Below are 21,837 nucleotides of genomic sequence, written 5' to 3'. Positions count from 1 at the left end.
GTTGATGGGTGACATTTTAATACTGAGTGCGTTACTAGAATCACCATCGTCACAAAAAATGCCCCTTCCGTAGTCTGGATGACCAGACTGTGGTATAAATCGTAACAATACTGTATAGGAACTAGACTACCTCTTCCGTAGAATAGAAATACAGTTTGATGAAACATAATCAGTTATTTAGGTTCATTCAAAGCTCATATATGTTAATATACGCACACATAATTCTCAGAAGAATCTTTATCGATGGTAAGCACACATCAGTTGACACTTCACCGATCCAAATACGTGCCAATCATCGGTAGATATTCGAGCTTTGACCTTGAGAATTGTCCTTGAGCAATATGCGCATGCCCAGAATAGATGACGCATTAACGGTTGGCCTATATTTTTTTATATCAAGATCAAAGGTTTCACAAGGAAACCCACACACGTGGAGGATAATGTGTGGGTTATGTGGCACAAAAAATCTTGCAACGCACTGACCACAATCATAACAAGTTAAAGCTGATTTTGTATGACAGCTTTCACACATTGAAGAATGAAAATCAGGTATGATAATAATTATGCAAATTTACTTATATATATATATATCTTGGATTCATTCGGTGAGTTTTATATCAATATCTTTAAATTATCCACAAAATGTTCTTCATATTGCTGAGTTTTGGGGTCGATGGACTAAATACTGAAGCCTTGAAAGTAAGCCCTGCTGAGCTCGTATTCAATCGAGTATGATAGAGGGATAAACGACTGCTCCCTCTGTTTAATTATACCCTCCAATACATATATATATATATATATATATATATATATATATATATATATATATATATATATACAGTGGCAGAGCGCAATAGTTTTGGTAGTACTGGAACTCTTTCTTAGGAGTTTCACGCATTGTGCGATCATCAGACAACTGTTGTTAGTTCCAGTACTACCAATACTATATATATATATATATATCAATGAATGTACTGAGTCTGAAAGATCTTTAAATGTACCCAACATGTGAACAAGGGAAGAACGACCTGTAAAGTGGAAATTAGTCTTTATAGACTACTAGTCTGTCGATTCAATCCAAGAAACTGTAGCTCATTGCTTGAAAATGTTAGTCGAGGCTTAGAAACGATGAGGAAGGAGACCATGTGGTGTGATCACGTGGTGTGTTCAAGGGGGGGGGGGTTTGAGATAATGAGTAAACTAATATTCAGCTTATTTGTTAGTTTTGAAACATATATTTCATATTCTATCAGGTTTTCTTTTAAAAGCTAGTTGGATAGAATGTCGTGTGGAAAAAGCAAAATGAATTTTCCCTTTCCGTTATTAATTTTCAAATCCCAATAAGAGAGTGTATATGATACACGTGTACAAATGAAAACATATTGATTACATGGATGCTATGTAATTAAATAAAAATATTGCCCGTTGTTCGTACAATACACCTAGAGGTGACGTTGGGAATTTTGGTATTACCTTTGTAATAGGAGAAAAAGAAATCCAAATTGCAAGTTTAAATTTAAAGAAAATATTTGTCCGACGTTCAATATTTCCGATTAAAAAAATAAAGTTTTCCTTCGTGAAAGAATGTTCGCTTGCGTCCAATATATCTCCAGTGAAATATTGTTCTACTATTGACTGTTCTACATATAGAGATGTCGAACGGAAGTGAGGCGCTTCGACTTGCGTAAGTACACCCGACCTACATTTGCCGTGAACCCAAACAAGTAACTTATTTGCGCACGGAACTAAATCTGAGCGACCCTGACCTTCATTGGCGGTGAAGGACAAACATGCGTACATTGATGGGTTTATGGTGACGTCATGATCTGTGTGATGAGGCACTTCTTTCTAAAATCATATAATTTTTTAATTGTTTGTTTAGTATATGTTTAAAAATGTCTAATAATAATATCTGTATTTAGGCGCAGCCACAAGGCACTGTCATGGGGGTGGGGGTGGGGGTGGTACTGTATACTTATTATGGTACGGTATGTATACGTAATTGCGCCCCCAATCATCATAAGTCATGAAGTGTGGTCAAGTCCACGAGTCATGGGCATCTATTGAAGAAAAAAAATAACTATATTCATCGACATAGGTAATTACCGTCACGGTCGCGCGATTATTGCTCATTTTTTTCTGTATTAAAACTAGTATTAAAATATACCATACGCGGGCTAAATGGTGAAACTAACATTGCAAAGCATTGTCATCATCATAAATCACGAACTTGTTTTATGCAAATAGTTTGTGTACGTCATGTTGTCGTTCAACAATGAACTAACCAATGAAATGACCTCGAGCCCTAGCATCACCGTACCGTCACAGTTACCATGGGAGCACAGCCCTACAGGTAAATGTTAATAGGTAATTCGAACAAAGATTCGCATAATATCGAGTCCCAACTTTAATTTTTAGAACAATGATTGTCATTTGTTATGAAGTAGCTGTGTGTAGCGAGCAACTCATTAGTGCAAGTTTCACTTCCGTTGTATGCAAATAAATTTGCTAATAATGGCAAGACAATTAGACGATGACGTAACCACTGTCCCTCAGAATAAGATCATCGCCCCCGTGGTCTAGTCGACTTGTACTAACCGACGACTAACCTTGTGTCTGAGTGCCTTGTACGACATAACTTGTCCTTCATATCATTGCGCATTTACTAAGTATTTCTAAATTTAATTCAGTATTTCGTTTTTAATGCTACAGAAAGATTCCATTAAAAATATGCATAATGCAGAATATGATGTTTTTGATTTGTTTATTTGTCTACACTAAATTACAACGATTTTGGGTATGAACTACTTTTTCTACCGTGAACGAAGATATTGTTTACCTTTATGTCACCCGTCTTCACGCAGAAAGGTCATACACGCGTTCATTCACCTCTGCTAATTTATATTCCTCTTGGCTGGTCCATTCGTGTTATTTTTAGCCAACCGTAGTGTTTTGCCTGTCAGACTTGAGACTGAACGGGGCGTAACACTGACACAGTGGTCATCCAAGCCGGACAAACCCGAACCAGCACGTCGCAACTTTACCAGTGCCGTTTTGACATATTTATTTAGAGTCGATTCTTCCCGGTGAGTACGTTCATTACTGAGTCAACCCGTTCTAGTTCTCAGTGTCCGACATTTCACCTTTTAAATGAAAGGTCATTAATCGCCAAAAATTGAAAACTTTACTTCCACATCTTTGGTATTTTTAATCATTCATGTAACTACTAGCATAAATCTCGGGCGGTATCTTTTTTTCTCTCGCGATGTTGATATTTCGACGTTCTGCAAATTTGTTACTTTGTCAAGATAATGTGTACATTGTTGCAAAAACTTTGATGTACAGTTATAAGTTAATGTGGCGTATATGTGGTAGACCAGGAAGTAAACGGTCTCTTCTCCGATCGTTTGTTTACGAGAGCGCAAGCATGGTCGGTGTATCGATATTGTCTCCCGTGTCGACAGCACTGATGCTGTGGAATATATTGACATGCGTGTTCGATCAGACCGAGCGAGCAGAGGAAAAAAAACTTGTACAGCAAAACGGCTAGCCACAATTATTTAACTTGAAAAGTATGCGTTGTGAATCCGAATGCATAAATTTACAAATAGCGGTTTTGAAATATGTGAAAGAAAGCTATTTATAAGTACGTGTAATTGCCGTTACATGTAAATGACGTTCTTTTATGTCATTTCTCTCCCTCTTCCTAGTATCAAGAGATTTATAAATGATTTTACAATTGACGAGGAAGAATGAAAATGAAATTAGAATTGTGTTCCGATTTAAGATTTTTTTTTAAATTGGTCATTGAAATTCATCATTTCGGTCGAAGATTGTCCACACCTCCATAGTAACTTTTTTTTAATTTGTTGTTTTGTAGTGAAATGAAACGGATATTCGACTCACTACTAGATGACAGATTAGTGGAACCTTTGGAAGATAAGAAATTTCGAAGCATGATGGAAGTGACCAGCGATGAAGGTAACCAAATACAGTTGAAGAAACTGCCACCAACAAAACGATGGAGTGGGTTGTATCAAGCGAGCGAGTTAGCAGAGACAATGAAGGAAGGAAGAACAAGTCCAGAGAAAAAAGAGATTACTAGTACTCCAGTCATCCCAAAAGTCACCATTTCACCCGTTTCAATACCACCACCCCCTCCGTTGTTGACCATAAGTCCACATAGTCCACAGTTACACCAAAGGCTTACAGAAGGGTTCTTGAAACCAGAGAAAAATCCATTACTTGAAAGAGATAGAATTCTCATGAATCCACCTCTAAGTGCAGATGCCATTCGTTATTTTCGTAGCAATGCTCCATCACCAGGAAGTCAGCGGTCATCACCAACAGGAAGCCTTCCAAGTCCTGGATCAAGTATTATCCCATCACCAATGAGTGCCGCCAGCTTCATTTACACTCCAATGACACCATTTACTCAGAACAATCTGAACACTACACATTTTCCTTTCCCACCGCATAGCATCCCATCCCCTCATAGACTTTTTCATTCTGCACCCACAACCCCAGCCCAAGGTAATGGTGCTGAAACTATAGGATCAGGACTGGACAGCCAGGGTCACAGTGAAGAAAGCAACTCAGAAGAAGACGATTCTTTGATGTTTTGCAGTATTTGTAATGATAGAGCTACTGGTTTACATTATGGTATTATTACATGTGAGGGATGCAAAGGATTCTTCAAAAGAACAGTCCAGAACAAACGTGTCTACACCTGTGTTGGAGAAGGGAACTGTGAAATCACAAAAGCACAGAGAAATAGGTGCCAATATTGTCGTTTCCAGAAGTGTCTTATGAAGGGAATGCTATTGGAAGGTATGTAGAATCCTTGTCTGTAAATGTTTGGGATGGGGGAAGGGGAGGATGAGGAGTGGGGGGTGGGGGTGGGGGTGGGGTGGGGGGGATGAGGCTTTGATACATCGTGTGTCTGAATCCTTGGAAGTTTTACTAATGTTTTCATCTCAAACTACAGTTTCTTCTGATAAATAGAAAACTCAAATTTGTACAAAACTGCATTAAAACTTTGTCACTAGGTACAGACTAACAATTACTTAGAAAAAATAATATTTTATATACCATTTATTTGTAAAATACACAACATTCATTTGAATTATTTGATGTATTTTTCAGAATTTCTACTAATTATATTGCTTGGCAGCTGCAAATGCAATATTTAAAACAGACCAAAAGATGCATTGCAGCGTAGACATACTTAGAGCATGTTATGTATTATATTTGGACAATCTGTCTGAAACCTGAAACTTGTTTTCCGCTTGTAATAGTGTAAAGTAAGGCAAAGGTTAGAAGTTAAAGAACTACAAACAGTGTGATCAGAAAAAAGAAAATGACTCAGTTTCTCTGTTAAGTAAATATTTAATGTATAGGCCTATTTAAAGTCAGTGTCATTGCTTGTTTATGTGGCAATGACGGACCAGACACCATTCAAGGTTTTTTTAAAAACATATATATAATATTTTGCCAGTTATGCTGGTACCGTATCTTAATTTGTAATCATGGATGTGAGACTAGGGTTTAAGCGGGATGTGTGATGGCGTGAGTGTACGTAAATGCTGGTGTTTCTTACGACAGACAGTAAGCTTCAGTAGGTATGATTCAAAGTGACTGAAATCAGACGGCTAGAAATGTTTCATGTTTTAAAGACCTTGTACTTGGCATATCATGTGTTTGTGGAAGGATATTGAAGAGAGTGACTTGGAAATTTTGAATATCAACTCACCTGCTTGATGAAAAAATGTTTTTTTCAGATTTACTCAGTTCTTCCTTGAAGAGACAGTATAATTACTCCAAGGTTCTTTATAAGCAAATACAGTATTACTTTTGGCTAGCTCTTTGATTTTTGTTGTTTATATTTTCATGACTGAATTCAATATGAAGTTATGTGTGTGAGTCTGAAGAAATGAAGTTTGAGGGGTTTGGCACACAGCAATTTTTTTTGTGTGTGTATGTCAACACTATTGTGCCATGTGTCTTGTCTGTAGGCGTTTGCTTTGATACTACATTCTTTCTATACCATATTTACATTCTTTCCAAGCCAATGTTAGCTGAGAGGCTAATAGCACACCAGAGTTTGTCTGTTGGCTGAATTTGCGACTCCAAAACCATCATTTTTATTCACCATTTCACAAATTAAGCCAACAGACAGGTTACTACTTGTACCAGTATTGGCACCGTCTTAGAATAGAATAGAACCTGTGCTTCTATAGATGTATTCTATGTCATAATGTGCACCAGAAACAGTGCAAAATTTCCACTTGACACCTCCCTTCTTTTCCCCACTCCATCATATCTGATTAAGAATTTTGAAGAAAAGAGAGATAATTACACAAGATTAATTTTTAATCTCTGTCTGAAAAAAAATCTGATGAATACATCAGTGAGAGATTTTGGTGTGAATAACTGCAGGCATCATTTATTCCTATTCATTGACTTGAAGACTCTCAGGGCCGACCATTACTACAGAGTTGAATTTAATTGAATAAGGGGCAAAAACCTCCGAGCTTAATTAGTGACACATTAAAGAATGTGATTCTATCTCCTATTAAGAGCAAATAGTTATGGACAGTCTCAAGGTCATATCCAAGGATACCGACCAATCAGAACCCAAATACCAGCCACAGTAATTTGCATATTGATTATTGTTCAGAGTCTTTTTTAATACTTTCTATTTCTTGTGGTGGCTACATTCCAACAAAGTTTTGTCTCTGTCCCAAGGCCATAACTTTGAAGTGCATTTCTGTTTCTTTTGTGTGAAAAAGTGGAAAATAGAAGGAACAGGTGTCTTAGAGAAAAGTAGAATGTAGGTGAAGGGTCACTGTATAACTAAAAATTGTTGCTGTTGTCAAGTGTGTAACCATCTTCTTAAAAAAGTTGTACTCAATCAGAAACAGTACAAAAGAAGTGGAAGTAAAAAATTCAGAATTTGATTGGAGGAAAAAAACGTGGAAATAAGGCACAAACTATAATAACAATGAAAAAGACACTTTCTGAATATGTACCCAAGCTTTGATGACACAGGGACACCACCCCCCTCAAAAGAAATAGATGACATTAACATTTTCCTCTATGTAGGTATAATACTTCTGTACAAGAATTGTGTGAGGAAAAAATTTAATTTCAAGCCACTTTTTATTCTATTTTATTTTTTTTTTAAAAGAAAAGAAATAATGAAAACATTTTGTTTTGTGTATATTTGAATAAAATTTGTGTGCTTTCACTTTGATTGTGAATGCAGTGGTATTAGGAGTAATTGTGTTTGTACATGGTGTATTAGGACAGCTTACGTAACTGTCATGTTTTATTCACATGGAATATGTGGGTGGAAGGTTTCTTTTGTTTCTCTATTGATTTGACTAATCAGTTTCTATTCAGAGACAACATTCAGCAGACATTGGTGCAAACTTTGCATTAGTGTAACCTTGAGACATGAGACACCTTAAGTCACTCATAATTCAGCCTGTCAGACTGCTTAAAATAGCTGTAGTTATCAGAAAAGTTTGGCAAGTTTCCATCGGCTGTGGTTTATCCAGAAGTCAGTGGTTAACCTGTGTCAGACCACAAACCAGGAATTTGCTGCAATTGAAACAACTTCTTGTAGTTAGAAAGTAGGGCACAAATCACCTGCCTAGAATAAAGTTTTGATCTCACAATAAACCGTATTTGGAAAAAACCCAAATAATTTAATAAACAAGAAAAATGAACTACTTTGGAACATATTTTGTAGCTACTGCTGTGTGTATTCAATAAAAAATTACATTAATTGAGAGCAGACCAACTTAAAATGGTTGTCATAATTAGAAAAATAAATAGAGTTTCTTACATCTGCAAATCTGTTTCAGTTCCAGAGTTGACAGTGTAAATGCAGTTCAAAACAAATCTATCAGACATAATAAAAAAAGAAGAAGATAATGTGTTAAGTATCTGTGGAGTTATTTCCTGTAGTTAAACGGTCTATTTCCGGAGTGTTGGCGTTCTAAAAAAAGGGGAAATTATAAAAAAGTTGGTAAACAATGTCTATCTTAGTTGTCATAGATAGGTTTTTCTTCTTCTGAACAAATAGTATCACGATTGTCCAAATCATGATAAACTTTTCTGTTGCTATTGCGCTTGACACAATACTGTGTTTGGCTGGGCTCATCCTATTCATTTTCTTGGCCCTGGTGTTGTCTGTTTACTTTGAAGTTGAATTTGGCCCTGAAAGCATTATTGAATAGTCCGACAGTACAAGGCCTGGGTATCAATGACCATAGAATGTCTAGTACCATTCTAAAGTTACGACAAGGCTAGTTCCCAGGGTAGCAGTGGGCAGATTCACGGCAAGGACTTAGCACAGTTGGTGGTGAGAATAAAAGTAAGAGGCCGGGTGAATGACCACTGATGGCATTGGCTCAACAGTGATAATCTATCTATTCAACAATGGCATCCACCCTAGAGATTTGTTGTGGTCAAACTACCATAGGCTACTGTCTGTGATTTCAACTGTGACAATGCCATTGCAAGTTTTTTGTACTATTTGCTACATCCCATAATTTATAATCTTTAACCTTTATTTGTTTTAATGTACAAATTAAGAATTCCTAGATAAACGGAACTGCAATGACTACAACCGTTGCTGTATTTTTAGTTGAGATTTTTCGATTTATAAAAAATGTTGATGTGAAAAAATGAGATGATCTTTGCATGAGCATCATATTTTTGCATATTTTTTTATGGTTTATTAAAAGATATTAAGAAAGATGTGAAAGATTACTATTTAGAATTGTGTTAAGTCTGGAAAAAGCTCTGGAAAATTTACGACCAAAATATTCCATAGCAAGCTTGTATGAACAAACTTGGTAAATAGCCTTGCCTCTCTCAAATGTGATGTAACAGAGATGTTGTTGCTAAGCAACACTTGTTGTCATGGTAATGAATTTGGAAGGAAAGGTGATGCTAATTACTGATGAGAACTGTGACAATGTATGTGAAAGGTTCAATGCGTAGTTAACCATAACACTGGAATGTAGGTAGTATCAAGGCTCTTCAAACTGCAGAGAGACAACAACAGGTCATAGGTCTACTGTATTCCTTTGACAGGGTGGCAGTCTGCCATCAGTGGTGTATGGGTTTACGTAACATCAAGGCCACCATCCCACATACTTTGCCCTCTAAACAAACTAAACTGGACAAAAGCCAAGGAGTCTGGACATGTCTGGGGTTATTGACCATTCATTTCTAATTCAACATCTCCAAGGTTTTTTTGACCAATACAAGAATTCTAGAAGGCCAACAAACTGTTGCAGCCATGACAACAATGTTTGAAGCAAAAAAGAATTTTTAATGATTTGATGTAATGACATGAGTTGATAGTAGTTTTAACTCTTAGTTCCTTGTAGAATTAAATATTGATGTCATTATAGATTATCAGATAATTAGAGTTGAAGAAATGAAGACAAGGTTAGTAGGAAGTTACATTTATTTTCATATTATGTAGGGAAGGATTCCTAAATTTTATTATGTTATAATGTTACCATTTTATTGCTTGGATAAAAAAAAAACATTTAACTTATACAGAAAATTACCTTTGAATGAATTAAACTTTAGTTAAAATGAGCTTGAAGAAATAGGGAAGGAAAGGATGACAAATTTCTTTTTGGCATTTGAAACTTTTGTTAGATATTAATTATCTAACATAGATGCTACATATGATGCCCCTCATTCTACTACCTGTATGAGGTAGATACTGACTCTCCCTAATACTAGAATGGGATAGTCTACTACCTGTATGAGATAGATATTGACCCTCCCTAATACTAGAATGAGATAGTCCTGGTCAGTGGCTGAAGGTTGTGATGTAACAGCAGTGGACATAAGGGTCAGTGACCAGTCAAATGACCTTTATGAATAACTAATTACAGCCAACTTCCAATTATTGATCTTTTCTATTCAAGGCTCCAAGATTATAAGGATGAGATACGGGGAGATAAGTTCCTTGACGAAACACAAAAAGACACCTTTTATAGATGGATAATGACGACAAAAAAGTCCTTACATTTAGTATTGTTAAATCAATATGAAATTTTATTGAATCTGTCTGGTGTTTTTTGATGAGTTTGTCTTTATGCTTTTGTGGTCAGACATTTTTACTTTTCATATTTATTTACCTTGTTTGCATAGCTCATTTAAACCTGTTTCAAGGTCTCTAAGGAAAATTAAAGAAAAAACGTTGATTCTAATAAAATGTAAATTGAAAACTATGAAATAACAGATTGGGATGTGGCAAAATAAAGTAACAAAGTAAAAAATAGTGAAATTAGATATGTACAATTTTGAGAGAAATATCCTGTGTATTAAGAAACTAGATAAATGAATAGTCTTAAACTGTAGAACTCTCATGCTGAGTATTTCCCCAGATCTTAAAAATAGGTTGTGACTATCATATTACACTAGTGCAAGTGAATGAACTCCGAACACATTTGACATTGGCCATGGGAAGTTTCACATACCAGGATTTGGAGGCTTGCACTCAAAATAGTACTTGTGTTGTGTCTGTTGGTTTATTCTGTTCTTTTAAGTATGAAATTACTTCATGGACAAATTTTCCCAATGGAAACCAGGAATTTCTTTTCCTTCTGATGAGTAGCCTGGAATCTATGCTTAAGGGAAAGATGGGGGGGGGGGGGGGGGGGGGGCAACATGAATCTGATATACTCCTTCTCCTTCTGTGCTACCACTTTGAGAGACTCCTACCGTACACTTTAACACTTAGAGTATCCTACATGTAAAACCCAGGATCCTAAATCAGTAAAAGTGAGAGATCCTTCTATACTTAATATAGGGAAAATTCATTCTGAGTTGGCCATAAAGTTGGATATTAGTTATGCATGGACAAAAACTGTGCAAAGAATTTGTTGAACGATATCAGTATATATCTGACTTTGCAAGTACCACAGATAATCACCAGAGAGAAAGCAATTGTCAATTCATGAACAAATATAACTGTAATCCTCTCGGTGAAGATTTCAGATTTTTCTGTGTTGAGACATGTTTCTGATATTTGCATTGCACTCGGCATTGAGTATGTGTGTTCCACAAATTCTTGGTTTTAGCTTAATTTTTGGCATTGCCTTAGTTTATTTTAGACTTGAATATAGGAAAATAACTTTTATTTATATTGATTTCAAAATTTTGGTGTCAAAGTACAGAAATTCACAAACAAAATTCAGTTCAACTTCAATAGTTGCCAATAACCAAATACTTTCAAGGCGGTGAGCTCTATTTCTTTTTACTATCTCAAACAGCAAACATTGCTGTGCAGAAATAAACAAAGATGTTCTTGTCTAAATGTTGACAAATTGAATTTTTGTGGGAAAATAATGTGAACTGTAACAGAAAGTTACTTTCTCCCAATTTACATTGCAATATTGACGTATTTTGGATAGTGTTACAAAAATTTGTGAAGGAAAGTACAAGTGTATTTTGTTAGTCCTGAGAAATTTTGGGGGAAACCTTTCCACTGTACAGCTGATCAAAAATGTATATTTTCTATATCTAGCTAGTATACTTTGACATTCAATTTAACCTATTTGTCTAGAAAGGTCACAAGAGTGCTTTTTTTACATAGAGATTGCTGGCATTAGTTCATGATGTTGTGATGAAATTCATTAGGAAATTTGGAGGAGAGACATCCAGTGTAAGTTTTAATAAGTCTGACTCAACTCATTACAGTGTAAAAAGAGATTGAGAGGCTTCACTTTGTACCAAGAATAACAGATTATTGAATTTGAAGGAGAGTGTCGGTGTCATAATACGGATTACAAATGGTTTTATAACAGAACTACACTCAAAACAGATACTGTCACACATAATGGTGAAAAGATGGTCCTGCCTCCCCCATTGTAACAGCTGTTTGACACAGATGTTGATAAAGGAAACACTACTGGAGATGACACTGGCTTTAGACAATGATATTATCATATAATTTATTCAATCTTTCATAACTTTTGACATGTTTTTGTGACAGTTATTGCTACTGGTGGCACCACAATGGGATTACTATTGAAATACCCACCAACATGCAACACAGCTGCTAGGTGGCATGTGGCATGTACAAACATGATGTGATGTAATTGTAAAGCATGCAGTTTCCACATGCTTATTTCTGCACACATTTTTATCATTTAAATACTGAATGACTTGACATATTATGATAATCACATGCTAATTGTCATAGTTTAGTAAGACTCATAAGTCATATCTTACCTACATGTATATCTGTATTTCATTATATATTTTTTTAAAAATGTACAAGTTTTTTTTACTTATACATTTTGATGACTAAAGAAGTGAAAGTTAATTATTATCAGTATGAGATTGCCTCTAACTTTTAAGTAAAAAAATGGTGTAATTTACATAACAATATAGTAAATTGTTATGTTAATGAGCTAGTATGGAAATTCCTGAAGAGAACCGTGCAATGTATGCTCACAATGTAACTAAAATCAGCACTAGAATTTTGTTAGAATTTGATTCCATCTGAAGATTATTTGATAGTAACAAACGTGTATTCAAACTACCTGTGCTCTGGAAAGTTCTAGGAACTCGCTATTATCAGTATCAACCGTTGAGATCTATAGTGGTGGTTGGTGTTGTCTGTTTCTGTAATAGTTACCCTTGAGTTTGTTTGTTTATCCTGTGTTTACCCTGTACTGTATTGCATAATATCCAAGATAAACTTATTTTTTTTACAAAACATCATTTAGAAACAGTATTAGTGTGTCGGGATTACCTTAGAGATGGTTTGAAACCATGTGATCGTATGTATGATGTAAATGAAAATTGGATTATAATGTCAGTGATCTATTCCATTTGATTGGCAGTTTTAGTTTGTTTTTTTGTTTGTAATCCTTCATGATTCAAGTGTTGCCATGGTAACATTGTCTGTCTAAAAGCATAGACGTAATGACGATGTTGTTGCTAAGATGGCTACTGTGCAAATACAGAGTCATTTAGACATCATTCATTGCTGTCAAATGCACGTGCCTTCTGCCATAATACCAGATTTGTGTTTCACTAATTAAAAAGCCTAATGATTTTAACGTAGAATTTTTGCTGTTTGATCTTGCGTATGTCCTTTCTAAAGTCAATATTAAGCTGAGTGATGGGTATTAAAGTATATTTCAGTAAGCAAAATACTCCAGATACATTTTTAATGAGCAGCAAACAGGAAACCCCCTCCAAAAAACAACTAACAAACCCCACCCCCCCACCCCCAGGAAAAAAAAAATTATTAATTAGAAAACACACACAAGAAAGCCAATCTTCTAGAATGATCAGGTAGATTTCTGAAGCCACAGTGGCACAGAATACTAGTTATTGTAATGAGAGTTTTAGTTCCAGTATTAACAAATAATCTATATTATGAAACTGTAAAGTGGACAGTTGTATAGTTAACTAGTATTAGTACTAGCATTAGTAGTTTGTGTTTTATCATTGGCCTTGAGAATCTTCAAGTCTTCTGATACTACATGTAATACTATTCAATTGTACTAATCAGAATGTCTGTCAGTATTATGTAAGCTAGGCGTTATCTTAAAGTGGCTGTTTCTGTCTGGATCTCTGTACCTAAAGGAGTGACATCCTTTCAAACTAGATTTTTAGTTACTGGAGATTAGGGAAGGGATTTTGTTATGCACTAGGTAGTCCTTGGTTTAGGTAGTCAAGAGGGAGGAAGTTTGTTAGGCGAGCTAGCCCATGGTTTGGGTAGTCGGGAGGTTGGGTAGCCATATTTTACTGCATTCAAGCCTTGTTGAATGCTACGTCACACGTGACATTTACAGTACTTGCATTGCGAGTCAAAGCATTCCAAATTGTCATTATTTTCCATAAATTATGATCATAGTATTTAATTTTTCCAATAATTTTCTTCATTCAGCAGAAAAATACTCGATCAACTCGTAATGACAAGTCCCCTTAGGTCACTCAAGAAAAATAAAGGGAAATACTGTGATATGTTTTTTAACAGTATGGAATGTCTGTATATTGTTTACCCCATCCTGGTTTGAGTTGTAACTTGAACCAAATCATGACTAATCAAAATGGACTGTTGTTCCCCAATGATACAGGGTAATATTAAAAAAGAAGTATAGTTTCCGGTATCTGTGGTCTCCAAATTTCATACAGTTTACGAAAAAGCATCTGAGGTAATACCTTATGTTGCAAAATGTTTAAGATATAATGAGATACCATGGCAACCAGTTGTCATGGTTTGAGTTCAAAAGAAGAATTGGTGTAGGTATACTTAAAATCACATAACCAGATAAAATTGATAGTGAACTAATTTTTATTGTATGTGTTAGAATGTAAATATAGTAAGGAAAATATCAAAGTCAAATTACTGAGTGAATGGATATTAATGAGTATATCACTTGTCATATTTGGGTAAAGTGTCAGGGTATGATACCGACAATTATTGCAAGGTTTGATGGCTGGCTCTCTATTGGATTATAAATGGAAGGGAGATATTGGTACTGGGTATATGATAAAGGCCATTTCTCTGTTAGCTGAGAGGTAGTCTGGATGTAAGTGGAGGTATAAATCGTAATGATACCACCTTGTAGGAACTAGACTAGCTCAGAGGCTGTTCACCCTCTTTACATTAAGTGGATGATTGTCTGAGTGTGGCATGATAGTCTATAGACTATATGATCATCTGATCCTTATTTGCAAACGCCCACATGTAGTATTATTATGTACTATATGTTGACGACTTTTTTGTTTTTACGTTGATTTCGATTTGGAGAAGAAATGGGAAAAACACAAGTCGTGTACAAATTTTTCAAAATGTACACAATTTTATGAAGAGATAGGGAAACTTCAATAAAAAAAACTGATTTTGAAGTGTGTAATATCTTACTTCAAATTAAATCTACTCACAAATGTGTGTACAGTTTTATAAGAAAAATGAGAGGAGAAAACTTAAAAAAAGATCATTTGCAATATATGATAAGTGAAAATACATTCAGTGACTTGGCTATCTACCTGGTTTGACTTTGGCATTTTGATGGGCCAGTATGTTGAGTCAGATAGCCATAGAGTCTTTGGGCATGTGAAAATACAGGATTTTGAAATTAGTTCTTGTAGACAAACTCTTGTCGTGTGAGTCTAGTTGTACAAAAACCTACCTTGATCACCGAGACACTCAGGTGTCAAACACAGTCGTCTGATTTATATTAAAGAAGGCATGAGTAGATATTGTCATGGTTTTGAATGGTGATTTCCTACAAGTATGGCAGAAGTGAGCATAATAAGTCTTCCAAAGTGTAGTTGCCAAGGTAATCAACAGAGGTCAGTGAACTCATGCTTTGGCCATGAGAAAAAAATAGGTGTTAGGGGGAGGGGTGGATGACCACTGAAAAGGTCAGTCACTTTATCATATGATGTTATACATTGTTGATCTGTAATGTACACATCTTGTAGAAAATAAAGGGATCAGAAATGTATTTTAAGTATCATGTAGAAAATAAAGGGATCAGAAATGTATTTTAAGTATCATGGCAGTAATTTATATGATGGTCATCTGATGGAAATGAAAAGGATTCAAACTATATATATACTTCTTACAGATAATCAAATGATGTACATTTTGCAGAAATGAAATATACATATCTTGCAGATACTATTATGTCTGATAGGTATTGATATAGTTGAAATGTACACATCTTGCAGATATTCAAAATGATTTGAAATGTGGTTATTTCTAAGAAATCGAAATGATTAAAAAAAGTATCTTTCTAACAGAAATCAAAAGGATAGGAAACTAATTAATCAATCGAACAAAATACAATCATTCCATCCATCCATCCAATCAAAGATAATTTATGTTACCTTTGAAAAGAAAGGGCTGAATATCAGCAGTATGAATAGAGTTTACAAAAAATAATCAAATGTAGACAATAGTATTCAATAGTTGATTTGATATAGGTTTGTTTAGTTGTTATCATGGACATATTTTGTTATTTGTCGGCACAAAAATAGTTTCCAACAGACAGTGGTTATGTAAGATGTAGACTAACAAATGATGCCAAGTGGCACCACTGAATAAGTTTAATTGAATGAATGATTGAATAGAGTGTATGTTGTATTGTTTACATGTAATAGTATGCAATGTCAGTATCATGTCGAAACCGATATATCTTGTTTTTTCTCCATTGTTCTATAATTTTTATTACGGTGTTTATTTCTAGCAATAAATTGTTAGACTTCATGACATAGGATTCAATGAATTCACACAAATTGTTTGCATATAAATATTTACATATATACGCTTACATATGATATATACAAATATTACATATGCACACACGTGCACACACATACATACATACACACATACATACATACACACACACATACATACACACATACATACATACATACATACATACACACATATACACACATATACATACATACATACACACACACATCCATCCATCCACCCACCCGCCCGCCCACCTACCCACCCACCCACATACATACACACACACACATACATACATACATACATACACACACACACACACACACACACACACACACACACACACATACATACATACATACATACTTTTGCACACATACACAGAGGTGTTAGTGTTATAATATTGCACAAAACAGTCCACATTATAGTTTGCACATTTTCAACCAACAAAATGCTATACATATACTTAAAACACACACAGACACACATGTAAACATACATATTTACAACAACCCACATGCACAACATGTGACATACATGCATGGCTCACACTTACATCTGAAGGGCGCCCTCACTGTTCCCACACACACACACACACACACACACACACACACACACACACACACACACACACACACACATGCACTTATTTGTTAGATGCCAGCAGAAACACATCTTTTCTAATAAAATAATAGAACACTCATAGTGTGTTTATTCTAAAAAACTATTTAAGAAATCTTACCAAGTGTACATATTGTATATTTGATCACATAATGTATATTATTATTAAAAGTGGTATCTTTTCCTTTCATTAGTTTAAAGTATTGCTACTTTGATGGTAGAAAAAATGTGATTGCCTTTGTAATATACTTGAATCTATTCTGAAAGTTTATACTAAACAACATTTTCTGTCTATTTTTCTGTAGCTGTCCGTGAAGATCGAATGCCAGGTGGTCGGAATACAGGGTTGTCTTACAAGGTAAAGTTGTCTTTTGCTTCTTGTCTGTCAACTTAGATATACCGGTATACACAACCCAATTGTGCTAGTGAAAGTAACCAGAGGGAGTATAAACAAAAGATGCAACACATGTTAAACCAGTGAAAGTAACCAGAGGGAGTAAAAGCAAAAGATGCAACATCGTTCAACAGTTTGGGTTTGTTTCAAATATGAAATAACTGTTGGAGTATCATTTCATAAATTTATTGAAAGATGAATTATTTTAGTTTTTCGGTTACATTTTCTGAAAGTGAATTTTTCTCATGTTGTTTTCAAAGTGAAAATAAAATTTGAGTATATAGACTTCAGATTGAAGTAAACAAAACATTGTTCTGTGGACGTTACTATCCAATCTTTAAGATTTTATTGTGTTATTTGTTTTAACAAGTTTCTACTGATGTACAGTTTAAATGAAAGGTTTAATTTTAATATTTGCCTTTCTATTCACAGACCAAACCCAGAAATTATGATAAACTACGCAAAAAGTTCCAGCAAATGGCACATATCAAAGCCATGGAGAACAAGAGAAATCGGGCAGAGAAACAGGCATTGAAAGCAGCCAGGGAAGCAATGAAGAAAGAGAAAGATGCCATGAAACAAGGTCACATGATGTACAATCCTGACAATCCACATGTACCCTTCAGAGAAATCCAACCGGAAACTGCTCAGATGATAGAAGTACTACAGCAGACAGAAACTGCTCTTGGAAAGATTGCCTATGATGATACTTTCGGAGCTGCAAAGAGGGAGGTTCACTACGCAGATGATCTGCTGAAAGCTATGTGTAAACTAGGTGACGACCTGGTATTTCATCTAGTCCAATGGGTCAAACATCTTCCCTTTTACACCAGACTTGGGACGGAGGAACACACCTACATACTAAAAACCAAATGGCAAGAGCTCCTTCTTCTCTCCGTGGCTGTCAATGCTATCAACTTCCGTAATAGTACAACAAACCGAGGACTAAGTTTTGAACAACATGTGTACAGAAACATGTTATCATTACAGGACTGTCTGAACCAGACTTTGGATCTGAAATTGGACATGGAAAACTTCCGGGAAGAGATGGGTGAAATTGTGGAAAAGTTAACCCACCTGGTTGCTTTGTTTCATACCTACAAAATTAATAGAGATGAATATTTATTGATGAAAGTGGTCGTTCTACTCAGCAATATATCAAATAATAATAATGGTAAGAATCAGGATTAAGATGCTCATAAGATTGATTCTGATTGGTTGTTAGATGTGATACATTTACATGATTCATTCTGATTTGACTGTTAAATGTGAAGCACTTACAAAGTTCATTCTGATTGGATCCAAAATTTGAAAGTGTAAATGTTTTAGGCACACTACAAACTTGTCACATTTTGCATAGCTAAATCAAATGAGTTTGTGAAACTGTTTCCAAAAGATTCAATAATGTGGCACAGTTTTTAAACATATTCTAATATCTGCCATCTATTTCTTTCACTCACCGCAGATGCAGAAATTGCAGAGAAAGTACGGGAACCCTATCTCAAAGCATTACAAGACTACATGGAAGTCAACTATCCAGTTCATCCCAACAGATTTGAAGAAATTCTCTCACGATTTCCAGAACTTGCTGAGTGTGCAGAACTCTTGTGCAAGAGTAAGCTGCTCTATATGCCCTATTTACTGAATGCAATGGCCAAATGTTGATTTTGAAATACAGAGTTTTCTTCACTATCAGAGTACGGACATAGTAGTTACAGTCCAAATATATCTTGTATATCACACAGCTTGAAAATTGGCAACAAGAGAACAGAGGTCACTGCCAATCTTTATATTATATTATGAACAACTTTCACAATACTTAGTCATGACACAAAACTATCCAGGGAATCAAGAAAATATTTTCCAAGGATAAAAAAAAAAATATTGTGAATACTTTATATGTGCACTTTGTTAAAAATTGACAGTGATTGGAAAGAAAAAAAGTATGTGCAAGTTTTGTGAAAATCTTATTGTTTCAAATTTTGAACAAGTTGTATTGTAAATAGTAATGAATCAATGGATTGTCCACTTTTTGGGCCAGGATGGGTGTTTTGGGGTCATGACCTTTAGTTGTCACTTGACTATGGTATGTCACATGACCACAAAGTTGTTGAAAATTACTTCTATTTATCATTAACTTTTTATTTTTATGTATGTATATCAAAATGAAATTATCGCACACAGTATGAATTTGTGTGGATGTGTCCTGTCCTGTAAACACATCGCCTTCTAAATGGAGGTGTAATATCGACTATAGCTCTCTTTGTGTGCAAGAGCTGCAGAGATGTACAATTGCCGTGCGAGTGGTGTGGTGTTAGGATTTGGGTCTGCAGTAATTGCTTCATGCAAGTGGCTTACTTTAGATGGTGCTTATTGATGGCTATATGGTGCTGTAACCATTACAAAAAACGAAACAAATAATGCAAATTGTAATATGTACAGAATATTGTAAAAAAATACAGTAGACTAGTAATGACAGGACATCTGTCCAATGTGCACTTATAAATTGAATTTGTAGATCTGCTATATGCTAATTTTGATGATTGTGATCTGTATATGTATAGCTTCTAATGTAGATTTGAGATATGCTAATTTTCATTAACTTTAAATGTACCTCTGCAATATGCTAATTTTAATTAGCTCTATTTGTAGATCTGCAATATGCTAATTTTAATTAGCTCTATATGTAGTTCTGCAATATGCTAATTTTAATTAGCTCTATTTGTAGATCTGCAATATGCTAAATAGTTATACTAGTATTAAAATCTGTTATTAGTGCTCATAGATAAGCAGCTCAGTTGTGTGGCAAATAAGTGTAGATCTGCAGTAGGTATTTGGTAGATGTAAACAATGTAAAGGACTATAAAGTAGTTATTGCCAAATGAAGCTAAGCAATAAACTGTACAGACTTTAGCAGGGTCACAAAGTAGAATTCTTAAGATTTCCATGATTTCACAAAGCAGGAAGAGACTTGCTCTATAGACAGAAAATTTCAAAAAATACAAAAAAAAAAAAAAAAAATGTAAAGTGGCAATATATTTTGTTGTCTTTGTTCAGTGGTGCACTGGTTCTGCACTGAATTGTATGGGAAAGTACATTTAAAATGAAAGTTGAAGGGGAGGGAGTGAAATTGACATGTGCCTTGGTATGTTGATGGCCAACTTTTTTTGGAGAAAGAATCAAAAGAAAAAAAGTACATGTATTATAGTATATATGTGTTAAATGTAAAGTTGTAATTCTACTGAGTGAATAATATACAAATTATAGCGATATATGTGAACTGGTATTATTTTGTAGTCTGGTAATTTCAAGTGATGTTATGTATGAGACTCAAAGTCTAAGCAGTGATTGGCATTGGCATCAAAACTGTGATGTGTTACCGATGACTACAGATTTTGACCTTTGACCATGAATTCTTAATTCTCTGAACCTGAAATAGTATTTTGCATTGGTGTTGGAGTCACTGAAATATCTTCATTGGATCTGACTGTAAATCATAATATGTAATACACAGGTTGGACTTTCTGTTTCCATAGTGCAATTTTTATGAAAGTGGAGAAAAAAAGTAAGAAAAACAGAAAAGAGTTATTTTTTTTTTTGAAATTTTTAGGTAGTGCACAAGGGAAAGTTGACTGAAAACCATTGTGTAGTGTACATGTCAGGCTTTGCTCCTAGTTTAGTAAATACAAAAGCCTTTGGAGAGATTAGTCAGTGACTAGTGAAATATTATATCAGGTATTGAGAATCATCTCTGAAATACACAAGCTTTGATCTGTTCTGGGAATAAGCCTTTGCAATCTTATTCGCTGAGCCAGATCATATTTCAGTCTAAATTTCTTGTTTTTCTCATCACTTGATGGATTGTGTTATTTTAAAAAAACTCCACAAAATGAAATAGACTTCATATTTGTCTTAAGCCTGCCACCCCCATGATTCTGAAGATATTGGTATAGTCGTAATATAAATCAGAGTTGCATAAGTTAACATTACAGGCTTCTGATTACTGAGATAGCTGAGGAGGTCCTACTATATATGAAACTCTGAGTCCTGTTTGGTTATCAAGTTCATCAGCTTTCTGATGAAGGGCTATTGTCTGGTTTCCAAATTAGCCAAGGATTGCTGTCATCAGAAATATACACTTTTATATGACAGAGAATTCATAGTTACAGTACAACTGACTCAATTTACATAAAGGCTAAACTAATATTTTTCAGGGGTGTGGGGTGTCCAGTATGAGGATGGCAGACTATAATCATTGAAATACAGTGTTGGATTTCTTTTTCCAAACCCTAAAAGTGATATATAATTTGAGTTTATGTTAAGAGGCTTATAAAGTGAAAGTAGTATATAGAAAGCAGTTTTTTGTTTTGCCTATTTTTATTTGCAGGTATATATACATCTGCTTCAACAGATTTCAAATCAGTAATTTGCATATGGAATATTTGTTAGTGTTTTTAGCACAACTGAACAGATAAAGGTTCAGTAGTGCTTATGGCATGGTGCAGTGTCTGTCTGTCTGTCTGTGTGTGTGTGTGTGTGTGTGTGTGTG

The 21,837-nt window shown here is 34.9% G+C and overlaps 1 protein-coding gene across 1 annotated transcript; it reads left to right on the top strand.

The window, feature by feature from the left end:
• Window positions 1–2,898: 2,898 nt before the first annotated feature.
• Window positions 2,899–21,820, top strand: LOC144440897 (nuclear receptor subfamily 6 group A member 1-like). Its single transcript, XM_078130344.1, has 5 exons — window positions 2,899–3,086; window positions 3,881–4,830; window positions 17,200–17,252; window positions 17,721–18,462; window positions 18,754–21,820. Exons 2-5 carry the CDS (start codon window positions 3,885–3,887, stop codon window positions 18,951–18,953), a joined length of 1,941 nt encoding a protein of 646 aa, XP_077986470.1. The 5' UTR covers window positions 2,899–3,086; window positions 3,881–3,884; the 3' UTR covers window positions 18,954–21,820.
• Window positions 21,821–21,837: the final 17 nt, after the last annotated feature.

Source organism: Glandiceps talaboti, chromosome 10, assembly GCF_964340395.1.
Source record: "Glandiceps talaboti chromosome 10, keGlaTala1.1, whole genome shotgun sequence".
NCBI lineage: Eukaryota > Metazoa > Hemichordata > Enteropneusta > Spengelidae > Glandiceps > Glandiceps talaboti.
Note: the sequence above shows the minus strand (reverse complement) of the source record. Positions and strands in the feature narration are given on the sequence as shown.

Coding starts and splice junctions, on each gene's coding strand:
- LOC144440897 (XM_078130344.1), top strand. CDS start 3,885: ATGAAACGGATATTCGACTCACTACTAGATGACAGATTAGTGGAACCT. Junction 4,831..17,199: donor GAAGGGAATGCTATTGGAAG/GTATGTAGAATC, acceptor ATTTTTCTGTAG/CTGTCCGTGAAGATCGAATG. Junction 17,253..17,720: donor ATACAGGGTTGTCTTACAAG/GTAAAGTTGTCT, acceptor TTCTATTCACAG/ACCAAACCCAGAAATTATGA.